General features: G+C 49.7%; 1 protein-coding gene across 4 annotated transcripts in view; it reads left to right on the forward strand.

Moving 5' to 3' along the window:
• The window catches only part of CRYBA4 (crystallin beta A4), a 143,655-nt gene that overhangs the window by 62,819 nt on the left and 66,126 nt on the right, over positions 1–14,710 (forward strand). The window contains exon 1 of one of the 4 annotated variants that reach the window (XM_073582675.1): positions 12,154–12,255. The exons of the other annotated variants lie outside the window; for them this stretch is intronic. Coding sequence (XP_073438776.1) covers positions 12,169–12,255 — 87 coding nt within the window. The 5' untranslated portion in view covers positions 12,154–12,168. Of the gene's footprint in view, positions 1–12,153; positions 12,256–14,710 lie in introns of those variants that run through there. 4 annotated transcript variants of the gene reach the window in all.

Raw genomic sequence — 14,710 nt, forward strand, 5'->3', positions numbered from 1 at the left:
AAGGCGGCACACGGTAGTGTGTGAGGAGAGTACACCGCTATACGGTGTCTGTATGGAAATTTGTCAATCTCCATCTATTTGTATACGGACTGACACACGCTGTCTCTGTCTAGTTTTGACCGTAATCAAACAGCAGATATACGAAACTGTTTGAAAAGCGTACAGCTCTGTAAGGTGTAGGTCTGGAAAAATGGAAAATCTCCTTGGCTTGTTTTCCCAGTGTCACACCCAGATAGCTTCTATTTGTCCGTGATACCAGCCGGTACACGGTAGTGTGTGAGGAGCGTACACCGCTATACGGTGTGTGAAAAAAAGAACGCTCGGTAACTCACAAGAACAAAATAATAAGAGTTGGAGTGCTTTGAAAAAAGCATTTTGAACAGCAGTGTGCACACAGCAATGCAGCTATCAGGTAGCCTTAAAAGACAGCCTAATAATAATAATAATAATAATAAATTTTATTTCTATAGCGCCGACATATTCCGCAGCACTTTACATTTCAGAGGGGATTTGTACAGACAATAGACATTACAGCATAACAATAATCACATAAATTATAACAAATACAGTACCAAGAGGAATGAGGGCCCTGCTCGCAAGCTTACAGTCTATGAGGAAAGGTGGGTGGCAACAGTTGCCCTGATTGTATGGACCAGCCATAATGTTAAGTGTGTAACAGTACAGACACAGAGGGCTAATGGATGCATAAAGCATGTGGGAACATGATGCGGGGAACCTGGTTATGGTAAAACTTTTGGCTGTGCCACACAGGGATAGATTAGGTTAATGTGTTGAGGCGATAGGCCAGTCTGAATAAATGCGTTTTCAGGGTACACTTAAAATTGTGGGGATTGGGGACTAATCGTATTGACCTGGGAAGTGCATTCCAAAGAATTGGCGCAGCACGTGTATAGTCTTGGAGACGGGAGTGGGAGGTTCTGATTATTGAGGATGCTAACCTCAGGTCATCAGCAGAACAGAGGGGGCGGGTAGGGTGGTATATTGAAACAAGGGAGGAGATGTAGGGTGGTGCTGAGCCATGGAGGGCTTTGTGGGTGAGGGTAATAAGTTTATACTGAATTCTGGAGTGGATGGGTAGCCAGTGTAATGACTGGCACAAGGTAGAGGCATCGGTGTAACGATTGGTGAGGAATATGATCCTGGCTGCAGCATTCAAGACAGATTGGAGGGGGGAGAGTTTGGTAAGAGGGAGGCCGATTAGAAGAGAGTTACAATAGTCGAGACGAGAATGAATAAGAGAAACAGTAAGAGTTTTTGCAGACTCAAAAGTAAGAAAAGGTCGAATTCTAGAAATGTTTTTGAGGTGCAGATGACAAGAGCAAGCCAGTGATTGAATGTGTGGGGCAAAGGAAAGCTCGGAATCAAGTATGACCCCCAAGACATCGGGCATGTTGCTGGGGAGTAATAGTGGAACCACACACAGAAATGGCAATGTCGGGTATAGGTACATTAGTAGAGGGAGGAAACACAAGGAGTTCAGTCTTTGACAGGTTCAGTTTCAGATATAGTGAGGACATAATGTTAGACACAGCGTTTAGACAATCGCCGGCATTTTCTAGAAAGGCTGGCGTGATGTCAGGAGAAGAAGCGTATAATTGGGTGTCATCAGCATAGAGATGGTACTGGAAACCAAATCTACTGATTATTTGACCAATAGGGGCAGTGTACAAGGAGAAGAGGAGGGGGCCTAAAACCGATCCTTGAGGAACCCCAACAGTAAGGGGAAGGTGAGAGGAGGAGGAACCGGCAAAAGATACAGTAAAGGAGCAGTCAGAGAGATAGGAGGAGAACCAGGAGAGAACGGTGTCCTTGAGGCCAATGGAATGGAGCATAGTGAGGAGGAGCTGATGATCCACAGTGTCGAATGCTGCAGAGAGATCCAAGAGAATTAGCATGGAGTAATGATCATTTGATTTAGCTGTTAGTAGATCATTAGAGACTTTAGTGAGGGCAGTTTCAGTAGAGTGTAAAGAGCGGAAACCGGATTGGAGAGGGTCGAGACGAGAGTTATCAGAGAGATAGCGGATAAGACGGGAGTGGACCAGGCGTTCCAGGAGTTTAGAGATGAAGGGAAGATTAGAGACAGGTCTATAGTTAGCGGCACAGTTTTGGTCGAGGGATGGTTTTTTAAGTAGTGGATGTATGATGACATGGGTGACAGCAGGGGAAAGGGACTGGAGGAGATGTGACGGAAATGGGTCACTGATGCAAGTGGTAGGGCGAGAAGATGCAAGGAGCCTGCTTACTTCTTCTTCTGTGACTGGTTCAAAATCAGAGTGAGCTAGATGCAGTGGGGGAGGGAGGACAGTGCATGGTATGAGGTGATTGGGAGATAATTTCCTATCGAATCTGGTCAATTTTTTCTTTGAAGTAATTGACCAGATTGTCAGCTCGGAGCTCCTAATCGCTACCAGCACTGCTGCACACAACAAAAATCCTCCCCTTTCACTGCACACTAACTGTACAGTGAAAAGCGCTATCAGCAGAAGCAATTTTTTTTTCTTCTTCCCTGCCTAATGCTCTCCCTATTCAGAATCAGCAGCAGCACCTCTCCCTCTTCTAAGATCGGCAGAAGTAAGATGGCGGTCAGTGGTCACGGCCTTTTATAGCCACTCTGAAGCCACACAAAGCCAGCCAATCACTTCAATGCCCTTCTCTAAGATGATGGTGGCCGCTGCCCATGTCATCGCGTTGCTTACAGTGTGCATCCACCTTCATTGGCTGAGAAAAGGCACTGGAAGCATTATTTGAAACGCAACTTTGGCGCTCGGCTCGGTGAGCTCATGGCCGACCTCATGCTATGGTCTGCCTTCGATCGGCAAAACCCGACTTTAGCTAAAGTCGACGTTTTTTGAATTTGACCGACCTGTTTCACTCAACTCTAGTTATCAGTATTTGGTCAGTTTGTCAATTTTTACTATCAGTGATTTTCACAATGTAAAGAGAAGTAAATTGATAACAGCTCTGGACTGCCCTTGTAAGTTTGGGAGTTACCGGGACTTGAGGGTCAGTAAAGCATTAGGTTTGGGATGACGATAAAGCCATGGTACTGATTGACCCTGATGTTCTGATCAACTGAATGGGTGAGACTGTTCCGTTATTTTATACTAAATATGTGCCCGATGCTATCGCATTGGGAGGGCAGTAACATCACGATGGTGGCAGCTTTGTGGCACTGGGGGTCCCACCCACTTCCGTGCAGTCACAACTGGCAGGAAAGATGGTGTTTTGCGACCTGTGCTGGAGATGGTGTGCGGCGCCACCAGAGGGTGGCCGCACCCAATCTCCAGCACAGGCCTCAAGCCGCGGTCTTTCCTGCCGGATGTGACTGCATGGAGGTGGGTGGGCAGGCAGTGGCGGGATCTGGCGCGTGTAGTCAGGTGGTGGGTCCTAGAGGGGGTCTGGCGGCGGCATCCCTCTCATTACCCCCCCTCATTACAGCCTCTCGTTATACCCCTCTCATAGCTGGCAGGAAAGACGGTGTTTTGCGGCCTGTGCTGGAGATGGTGTGCGGCGCCACCAGAGTGTGGCCGCACCCAATCTCCAGCACAGGCCTCAAGCCGCGGTCTTTCCTGCCGGATGTGACTGCATGGAGGTGGGTGGGCAGGCAGCGGCGGGATCCGGCGTGTGTAGTCAGGTGGTGGGTCCTAGAGGGGGTCTGGCGGCGGCATCCCTCTCATTACCCCCCCTCATTACAGCCTCTTGTTATACCCCTCTCATAGCTGGCAGGAAAGACGGTGTTTTGCGGCCTGTGCTAGAGATGGTGTGCGGCGCCATCAGAGGGTGACCGCATCCAATCTCCAGCACAGGCCTCAAGCCGCAGTCTTTCCTGCCGGCTGTGACTGCACGGAGGTGAGTGGGCAGGCAGCGGTGGGATCCGGCGCGTGTAGTCAGGTGGTGGGTTCTGGCGAGGGTCCGGCGGCATCTCACTCATTACTCCCCCCTCATTACACCCTCTCATTACACCCCCTCATTACACCTTCTCATTATACCCCCTTCATTACACCCCTTTTGTTATATCCCCTCGTTACACCCCTTTCCAGCGGTGGTTGGGATCGCAGCGGTGGCCTGGATCTGAGCAGCAGCTGGGATCCCAGCGGCGTTCGGGATCGCAGCGGCAACCTGGATCCGAGCGGCGTTCGGGATCGCAGCTGCGTCCTGGATCAGAGCAGCATCACTTGGGTGTTCCAAAATGGCAGTTGGCGTACTTCCGGTGCAGCGCAGTGGATTGTGGGATTCAGGGACATCCAGACGGAAGTGGATGACAGACAATTTAAGGCAATTATATACAGTATACAGATGATTTATGTCTCACCATGATTATGCTGTTGGATGAGGTTAACAGACTGGGTGACATCTAACTGCTGTCGATTGCCGCCACTCTGTTCTTTAACCCATTCATGTGTGGTTTATGCTTACAAGCTGGGATACCTGTACTCTTTAGGGTTTGACCACTGTCATGTCTGTGCATTCAGAATATTAAACCCAAGCAAACCGCTGTATGTCATCCGATTGTATTACTGTGTTTCACTTTATCTGATCAGATTATTTTATTGATATTCCTAACATCTGAGTTATGGCAGTGCCTCTATAGGTGACAATTAATCACTTTGGTTACTTAATGACCAATTTTTATTAGTGTGTGGCTGTATTTTAATACATGTTTAGTTATGTTTTAATTTACTTCTCCCTTTTTTGTGAATAGTACAGTTAGCATAAATGTCAGCCATAGGAATGATAAATGAGAAATAAGTTGAATGGGGTTACAGTGGAAATGTTCACGTCTAATAATAGGAAACGACATTTTACTTAAATATGTTTTAATAAGATTTTAGAAAAATTGCCCAAGAATTGGGAATATTAGTAAATATAGAAAAAAAGAGAGAGAGAGAGATTTTTTCCAGCCGCCAGAACAGACTTTAGGGTTAATTTTCAGGCTGAGTGAAGTCTTTCGGGCATGCGCAGTGTGAAGTGCGGATCCTGCCGCCTGAAAAAACGTTACATGCTCCGTTCGGGCATGTCGGCGGACGTCAAAATTTTGTCGGATAAGCAAAAAAACGGATCCAATGGATGGCCATCCATCAAGATCCACCGGTAATGCAACTCAATGGGAAAAAACGGATCCGCCAAGCAAAATGGCGGATCCGTTTTTTTGCAAAACGGCGGATCTTGACTGATGGACAAAAACTGAAGTGTGAAACAGGCCTAATGTGTCTGCCTTCACACCACTGCTTGGAAAAACAGAAAGAAAAAAAGGGACATCTTGTTTCAGGTTACTGAGCATTAATCCTGATAGGTCACCAGTGACACCAGCTCTAGTCTCACGGGATTACTGGGAACGTACATGCAATTTATTTAGCAAACTGAACCACATTGAACTTATAAAGACATAAATGCATTCATTAATGAATACACAAGATGGCATCTATTATCTGGTACAGAGTAAAGGCCCCATCACACATAGCGATCTCGCTAGCGAGATGGCTGATTTTGTGACGCCACAGCGATCTCGCCAGCTGTGTGTGACGGGGATCAGTGACCGGCCCCCCTGCCGGGTATCGCTGATCGTGCTCGATCGGCTTGAGCCATTTTTTGATCGCTGGTCTCCCGCTGGCCAGCACGCATCGCTGCGTGTGGCAGCAGGAGCCAACAGTCCAAGAGCTCCCAGCGCTCTAAGCAGGCGCTGGGAGCTGGTCTCTAAGGTAAATATCGGGTTACCAAGCGGCGCGCGTCACTTAGTTACCCGATGTGTACCTTAGAAACCTGCGTGCTGGCAGCTCCCGGCGCGAGCACGCAGGTTTCTAAGGTACACATCGGGTAACTATGTGATGTGCGCCGCTTAGTAACCCGATATTTACCTTAGATACCAGCGTCCTCGCTTGTGCTGATCGCTGGTGAAGCTGCCTGTTTGGCAGCTTACCAGCGATCATGTAGCGATGCACCAGCGATCCTGACAAGGTCATATCGTTGTCGGGATCGCTGGTGCATCTTTATGTGTGACGGGGCCTTAATAATGATATTTTAAGATGTTATACAGGCTTTACAGGTAGAAGATGCAAAGCAAAATTCATCCAGAAACAGTTACCGAGTCTTAGGAACAAGAAAAGAAAACTAGATTAGAAAAAAGGAGAGACTTAACCCCTCCATGACATGCATCATTGCATTCATGCGACCACTGTGATTAAATGCACGGTAATCGTATGAAGGTGCCTGAAATCTGTCTGACAACAGGGCACCTGTGCTCGTCGCCAAGGAGGGTTTTGTCACCCCCCTCTCCGTCCCGCAACTACGATTGCTGCATTTCCTGTTCAATTCTGAACAGCCAGTCCCAGCTATTTCAGTGATTCAGGCTATGAAATCGCCTGAAATATTGAGATCCAGCATATGATGGGTGCGACAACAGCACAATCATAGGCTGGTGCTAGATAACGGCAGCGTCACATCTGATCGCACCAATCAGTCAACAGAGACGCAGTTTGACCAGGGGCGGACACTGACAGCTTGGGGCCCATATGCAAGAAATGTCTCTGGGCCCCCTTCCTTTTATGGTGACAAAGCTACACACATATATAGCCACACACATATTGTACATGTACAGTATATATATTACATAGTCTCCTTTATTATGTATATTGCTGTCCCTTATTATACAGTGCTCTCTCTTGTCATGTACTGTACCGTCCCTTACATATTTGATTATATAGAGCCCTGTTTTTTATTACATACCATCCTGTCTTGTTAGCTGTATAATGCAATGATGGCTGATGGAGCATGGGAAAGCGTCCTTTCTAATGGAGAAGCTGATGGACTGGTAGTCTGGTCACTGGCTCCTCAATCAACAGTCATTTTATATCTAAAAGGAGAGGGGACTATGTAATAAAAGAGGGCTCTGTGAATAACAAAAACAACAAGAATGCACTATGTAAGAGACAGCACTGTACATAACAGCAGAGGAAGCTATAAAATAAGGCACGGCACCATATATAACTAGAGAGAATGGTATGTAATAAGAGATGGTGTTATACATAATAAAAGAGGAATCTATGTAACTAAGGAGGATGGTGTTATACAGAATTAGTGAGTAAACTATACGCTAAGGGACTGTGTTATACATAATAAGTACGTATACTATATGCTAAGGGACTGTGTTATACATAATAAGTACGTTGTCATGTCGGACGCTGTTCACACCACAGCATCCGGCAGGCAGAGGTAGTTCCACCTCCAGCCACTATAGCCTCAGTGGCGCCGGCCTGATCTTCAGGCTCTCGGGGGTTAATCCTGCTGGAGACCAGGTTGGATGGTTAGTCACGCCCACGGTCTTTAAATAGTCATGCTGGCCTATGGGCGTCGCCGATTATAGCTTGTGTTTCATACCAAGTGGTTCCGGTCTGGAGTGGAGGTGTTCAAGAGAGAGAGATTCATATCTGGTGTCGTATGATCCGTCGTTATCCTTTCTCCTTCCCATATTTGTGTTTAGTTGTGCCCTGTTCACATTACTGTTTATTCCTGTGTGTGTGCGGCGCAGTGCAGTTTAAGTTCTCCCTGTCTGTCATTATTTGTTGGGAGCTTTGGTGGTGTGGCTTCTCACTGGGTGGAGGGTGGAGGGTTAAGTGCAGGGCTGAGCAGGAGATAAGGAAAGGTCGGAGGCTCAGGCATTTGCACCTTCAGCAAAAACCCTGGGTTGAGGGTCAGACAGGGTTTCCCCTAGTAAAGGGACACCACAGGGGCCCCGGGTATTTCAGCCTTAGTTGAACTAAGCCCCCGTGACATTATAATCGGCCCACATTTTTTCAGGAGTCCATGGATCCATTAGATTCCATAACCCGCCAGTTGGCGGCGCTGTCCATACAGGTCTCCGAGTTGAAAGGGGCAGTTCAGCAGCAGGGCCTGGTAGTAGCAAAGGTGCAAACAGCATCTGCAGGTATCGGTGCAGAGCCGAAGTTTCCGCTGCCAGAACGATTTTCAGGCGATCGCAGCAAATTTGTCGTATTTCGGGAGGCCTGCAAATTATACTTCCGCATGCGGCCAATATCTTCAGGTAATGAGGCCCAGCGAGTAGGGCTGGTGTTGTCATTACTGAGTGGTGACCCCCAAGCATGGGCATTTTCCCTACCACCTGACTCTGCTACATTTCATTCGGTCGATAATGTTTTTTCTGCCCTCGGGCTCATTTACGATGACCCTGACCGACTGGCTCTAGCGGAATCTAAAATCCGCGCCCTCCGCCAGGGGGAGCGCTTGGCAGAAGACTATTGTTCGGAATTTCGCCGCTGGGCTGTAGACACACAGTGGAATGACCCAGCACTGCGGAGCCAGTTTATTCATGGGGTATCAGGGAGGGTGAAACAAGCCCTCCTGATGTATGAGACTCCGGCATCATTGGAGTCTGCCATGAGTTTGGTGATACGTATTGATCGCCGTTTTCGTCAGGGGGCACAGGAGACGCTACCTCTGGGGGAAAACAGAGGTGCAGGTGTGGTTGAAGTAGATGAGTCCCCTGAACCTATGCAGATTGCTGGCGTGGCACAGGTTCAGCCTCGCGCTCCGGGAGTCCGGAAGCCCGGAGCATGTTTCTACTGTGGTAAAGGAGGTCATTATGTTAACGTTTGCCCGGTACTACCTAAGAGGGTCACACCGGCGGAAAACTGTTAAGCTCAGAGGGTATGGAGGAGACCCAACTGAGCGTATGCATATCCTCCATGATGGTATCTCAATGTATGCTCCCTGCCAAGGTTATTGTCGCCGGCAGAGAGCTACCTATATCAGTGTTTGTGGATAGCGGTTCCGCCACCAATCTCATAGATGAGGAGTTTGCACACACCGCCGGGTTTAAGATTGAAAAACTTCCTCACCCCATACAGGTGGTGACCATTAATGCTGTTCCCCTCCCTCAAGGGGAGATTACTGAGTTTGTGGCAGAGGTGAAACTCCACATTGGGGTCCTACATTCTGAGTCGGTTACATGTAGGGTCCTCCGTAATCTCCCAGCTCAAATGGTCCTGGGTTTTCCATGGCTCTCCAGGCACAACCCGGTAATTGATTGGAAAACTCAGGACATAGTACAATGGAGTGGTTTCTGCCAAGACAATTGCTTGGCCACATGTGTGTCCGCCGTGACGCCCAGCCTGCCTGAGGCTTTGCAGGATTTCGCGGATGTTTTCTCTGAGAAGGGTTGCTCAGAACTGCCTCCACATAGAGCCTATGACTGTGCTATTAGGTTAAAACCCGGGGCCAAATTACCTAAGGCTAGGATGTTTAATATTTCTGGTCCTGAGAGACAAGCTCTGAAAGACTACATCGCGGAGAGTCTGAGCAAAGGTCACATCCGGCCTTCGTCCTCGCCTGTAGCCGCGGGGTTTTTCTTCATTAAGAAGAAAGATGGGGGGTTACGCCCGTGTCTGGATTTCCGAGAGTTAAACCAGATTACTATCCGTGATCCCTACCCAATGCCGTTGATCCCGGATTTGTTCAACCAGGTAGCGGGGGCGAAATGGTTTTCCAAGCTGGATCTCAGGGGTGCGTATAACCTCATAAGGGTCCGTCAGGGGGATGAGTGGAAGACGGCGTTTAACACTCCTGAGGGTCATTTTGAGAGTCTGGTTATGCCGTTTGGGTTGACCACCGCGCCTGCCGTTTTCCAACATTTTATTAATGATGTCTTTGCTCATGTCCTGGGGAGATTTGTGATTGTATACCTGGATGATATCCTCATTTATTCTAGCGATCGGGACACTCATTTGGAGCATGTTAGGCAGGTGTTACAGTTGCTCCGGGAGAACAAGCCCTATGCTAAGCTGGAAAAATGTTTATTTTTTGTCCAGGAGTTGCCCTTTTTGGGATATATTGTGTCCGCAGCCGGTTTTAAAATGGACACCGCTAAGGTGCAAGCGGTGTTGCAATGGGAGAGGCCGGAGAGTCTGAAAGCACTCCAGCGGTTCCTTGGGTTTGCGAATTATTATAGGAAATTTATAAAACACTTTTCGACTGTCGCCAAACCGCTCACGGACATGACAAAAAAGGGTGCCGATCTGGCGAACTGGCCTGAGGTGGCTATACGTGCATTTGAGCGTCTGAAGAATAGTTTTGCTTCAGCCCCCATTCTGGTGCAACCAGACGTGTCTAAACCTTTTGTGGTAGAGGTTGATGCGTCGGAGGTGGGAGTGGGGGCAGTACTGTCTCAAGGCTCGTCCTTGAGCGAGATGCATCCATGCGCCTACTTCTCCAAGAAGCTGTCGCCGGCCGAACGTAATTATGATATCGGCAACAGGGAGTTGTTGGCCATCAAACTGGCTTTTGAGGAATGGCGACACTTCTTGGAGGGGGCGGCTCACCAGGTCACAGTTATCACCGACCATAAGAATCTGCTCTACCTGGAGTCGGCCAAGCGTCTGTCTCCTAGGCAGGCTCGCTGGGCATTGTTTTTTACTCGTTTTAATTTTCTTGTGACGTACCGTCCCGGGGCTAAAAACACCAAGGCGGATGCTTTGTCTAGGTGTTTTCCGGGGGGAGAACCTCGGGAAGAGCCGGTACCCATCCTCCAGAAAGGGCTAGTGGTCTCGGCTCTCACGACTGAGGTAGAGGCGGAGATTGCCGAGGCCCAAGAGGAGGTACCACCAGGACTTCCCGCCAACAAATCATTTGTACCCCTGCATCTTCGGCTTAAGGTGTTGAAGGAACACCACGATTCGGTACTGGCTGGTCACCCAGGGGTGAAGGGCACCTTAGAGCTGGTATCGCGTCGCTTCTGGTGGCCCAAAATCCGGCAGGACGTGGTCTCGTACGTGGCAGCTTGCATCACGTGCGCTAGGGCTAAGTCACCCCGAACCCGTCCTGCTGGCACGCTACAGCCTCTGGGGGTACCCAATAGGCCATGGACAGAAATCTCCATGGATTTTATCACTGACTTGCCAGCCTCGGCAGGGAACACGGTCATCCTGGTGGTGGTTGACCGTTTTTCAAAGATGGCGCATTTTGTGGCGTTGTCCTCTTTGCCCAATGCTAAGACGTTGGCTCAGGTATTTGTGAAGGAGGTGGTCAGACTCCACGGAGTACCGTCTGACATAGTATCTGATAGGGGTACGCAATTTGTGGCGAGGTTTTGGAAAGCTTTTTGCTCAAGGTTGGGGATCAAGTTGTCACATTCATCGGCGTTTCATCCACAGTCTAATGGACAAACTGAGCGCATGAACCAAAATCTAGAACAGTATTTACGATGCTTTGTGTCCGACAACCAGGAGGAGTGGTCTACTTTCCTTCCTCTGGCCGAATTCGCATTAAATAATCACCGCCAAGAGTATTCAGGAGAGTCTCCATTCTTTTGTGTGTACGGTCAACATCCTCAGTTTTGTACCTTACGTCAGGGTGACTCCGGGGGTGTCCCGGAGGAGGATCAGCTAGGAGCCCAATTGTCATCAGTCTGGAAGCGGGTGAAACAGCGTTTGTTGAGCATGAGTGCCAGGTACAAACGGGTGGCTGACAGTAGACGCGTGCCAGGTCCGGACCTGTGTGTGGGTGAATGGGTGTGGTTAGCTACGAAGAACATAAAACTCAAAATCCCTTCTTTAAAACTGGGTCCAAGGTTTATTGGGCCTTTTAGGATTTCTGCCATCATTAACCCAGTGGCTTATCGGTTGGAACTTCCTGCGGTGTACAGAATACATAACGTTTTTCACAGGGCTTTATTGAAAAAGGTGGTAGGCTTGGTGGACACGACGCCGATGCCACCTCCAGTCATGGTGGATGGCGAGTTAGAGTTCGAGGTCGCCAAGGTAGTGGACTCTCGAGTAGTACGCCGTACTCTTCAGTATTTGGTGCACTGGCGGGGGTATGGTCCAGAGGAGAGGTCTTGGGTTCCAGCCTCAGACATACATGCGGATCGGCTGGTCAGTTCTTTTCACCGTCGTCATCCGGACAAGCCGGGTCCTATGAGTCTTGAGGGCCCTGGGGTCCCTCGTAGAAGACGGGGTACTGTCATGTCGGACGCTGTTCACACCACAGCATCCGGCAGGCAGAGGTAGTTCCACCTCCAGCCACTATAGCCTCAGTGGCGCCGGCCTGATCTTCAGGCTCTCGGGGGTTAATCCTGCTGGAGACCAGGTTGGATGGTTAGTCACGCCCACGGTCTTTAAATAGTCATGCTGGCCTATGGGCGTCACCGATTATAGCTTGTGTTTCATACCAAGTGGTTCCGGTCTGGAGTGGAGGTGTTCAAGAGAGAGAGATTCATATCTGGTGTCGTATGATCCGTCGTTATCCTTTCTCCTTCCCATATTTGTGTTTAGTTGTGCCCTGTTAACATTACTGTTTATTCCTGTGTGTGTGCGGCGCAGTGCAGTTTAAGTTCTCCCTGTCTGTCATTATTTGTTGGGAGCTTTGGTGTGGCTTCTCACTGGGTGGAGGGTGGAGGGTTAAGTGCAGGGCTGAGCAGGAGATAAGGAAAGGTCGGAGGCTCAGGCATTTGCACCTTCAGCAAAAACCCTGGGTTGAGGGTCAGACAGGGTTTCCCCTAGTAAAGGGACACCACAGGGGCCCCGGGTATTTCAGCCTTAGTTGAACTAAGCCCCCGTGACATACGTACACTATATACTAAGGGACTGTGTTAGACATAGTGAGTACACTATATACTAAGGGACTGTATTAGACATAGTGAGTACACACTAAGGGACTGTGTTAGACATAATAAGCGATAATGTCTTCCTCCACCTCCCCCTGTTCCTAAGGCCATTATAAGTCCCCCTTCCTCCCATCCCAATCCCCCACACCCCTCATTGTCCTCCTCACCCCGCATCCCATTATTGGCCTCTCCCCCACCCCATCATCACCCTCTTTACCACCTCCATCATTTTCTTCTCCCCCACCACTATCTTTGCTTTCTCCCCCACCACTCCCATCATTGCCCATTCCACCACCTCCATCATTTCATCCTCCTCCACCACCCTCATTATTGCCCTTTCCACCACCTCCATCATTGCCTTCTCCCTTACCACCCCATCATGGCCTTCTCCCCATCACTCCATCATGGTCTTCTCCCCATCACTCCATCATGGCCTTCTCCCCATCACTCCATCATGGCCTTCTCCCCATCACTCCATCATGGCCTTCTCCCCATCACTCCATCATGGCCTTCTCCCCATCACTCCATCATGGCCTTCTCCCCATCACTCCATCATGGCCTTCTCCCCATCACTCCATCATGGCCTTCTCCCCATCACTCCATCATGGCCATCTCCCCATCTCCCCATCATTGCCTTCTCTTCCACCTACACACACATACATACATGCACACACACATACACATATACATACACACACAGCACCTCTCACCTGTCTGCAGCATCACCGGCGCCCGCGCTTTCCCACTCTGGCACAGCGGCTAGCTGAATGATGACATCATCCAGTGGCGCTGCTCTCTGTGTCAGAGACAGGAAGCGTTGGTGCCACCATTCCCCCGACCACACCCATTTCACAACTAGTCACGCCCATGCCCCAACCACACCCATTTAGCACTGCTGATCACACTGACTGGTACTGAGGGCACAGTGGCTGATACTGAAGAAAAAGAACAGAGAGAGAGAAAAAAAGAAAGAACATGAAGAAAGAAAGAAAAAGAGAAAGAAAGAGGGGACAGAAAAAAGAACAGAGAGAGAGAAAAAAAGAACAGAGAGGGAGATAGAAAGAACAGAGAGAAAGAAAAAGTCTATAAAGATACTATAGCAGCCAGACTCCCATTGTAATGCCCACCTGAGCCTCCCGATGCAGTACAAATCATGATCCGCTCACATGGCCAACATCTCCGAGTCCAAGGCGATCCCACTGTCCGCACTCTCGGAGGAGGACATGGTGGTGGATCTGAAGCATTCCCTGAAATTCCTCCATGGTTCTGTCACAATCTCCTCCCGAAATTACCTCATTTCCAGTCAGCTTCTAGCACGTCACTTCCGGTGGAACGTCACGTGCGAATTTTAAAGTGCTCCTCGGTGCTCCACCATGTACTCCAGTGTCTGGGGGAAAAGAAAGCTCCCGGCCGGAGCAGTGGGGCAGACTCTCAAATTCGGGACTGTCCCACTGGATCTGGGACGGTTGGGAGGTATGAATGCTCCCCACCATACACCTTGTACACTCACGGCTCCGCACACCTCATACACACACGATTCCACTTTGTATGCCTCGCACACACTCGGCTCCGCTCCGTACTCCTCGCACACACGGCTCCATCAGTACACCTCGTACACACACGTCTCCGCTCCGTCCACCTCTCCGTTCCGTACACACGCGGCTCCACTCCGTACACCTCATACACACGCGGCTCCACTCCGTACACCTTATACACACGCGGCTCCACTCCGTACACGTCATACACATGCGGCTCCGCTCCGTACACCTCGTACACACGTGGCTCCGCTTCCGCACACCCTGTACACAGGTATCTCTGCTCCGTACACCTCGTACACGCGCGACTCCGCTCCGTACACTTCGTACACGCGCAGTTCTGCTCCGTACACCTTGTACACACGCAGCTCTGCTCTGTACACACGCGGCTCTGCTCCATACACCTCGCACACACGCGGCTCTGCTCCGTACACCTCGCACACACGCGGCTCCGCTCCGTACACCTCGTACACACGCGGCTCCGCTCCGTACACCTCGTACACACGCGGCTCCGCTCCGTACACCTCGTACACACGCG

Source organism: Dendrobates tinctorius, unplaced genomic scaffold (assembly GCF_039654945.1).
Source record: "Dendrobates tinctorius isolate UK_male_01 unplaced genomic scaffold, ASM3965494v1 ptg000073l, whole genome shotgun sequence".
NCBI classification, from domain to species: Eukaryota; Metazoa; Chordata; class Amphibia; order Anura; family Dendrobatidae; genus Dendrobates; species Dendrobates tinctorius.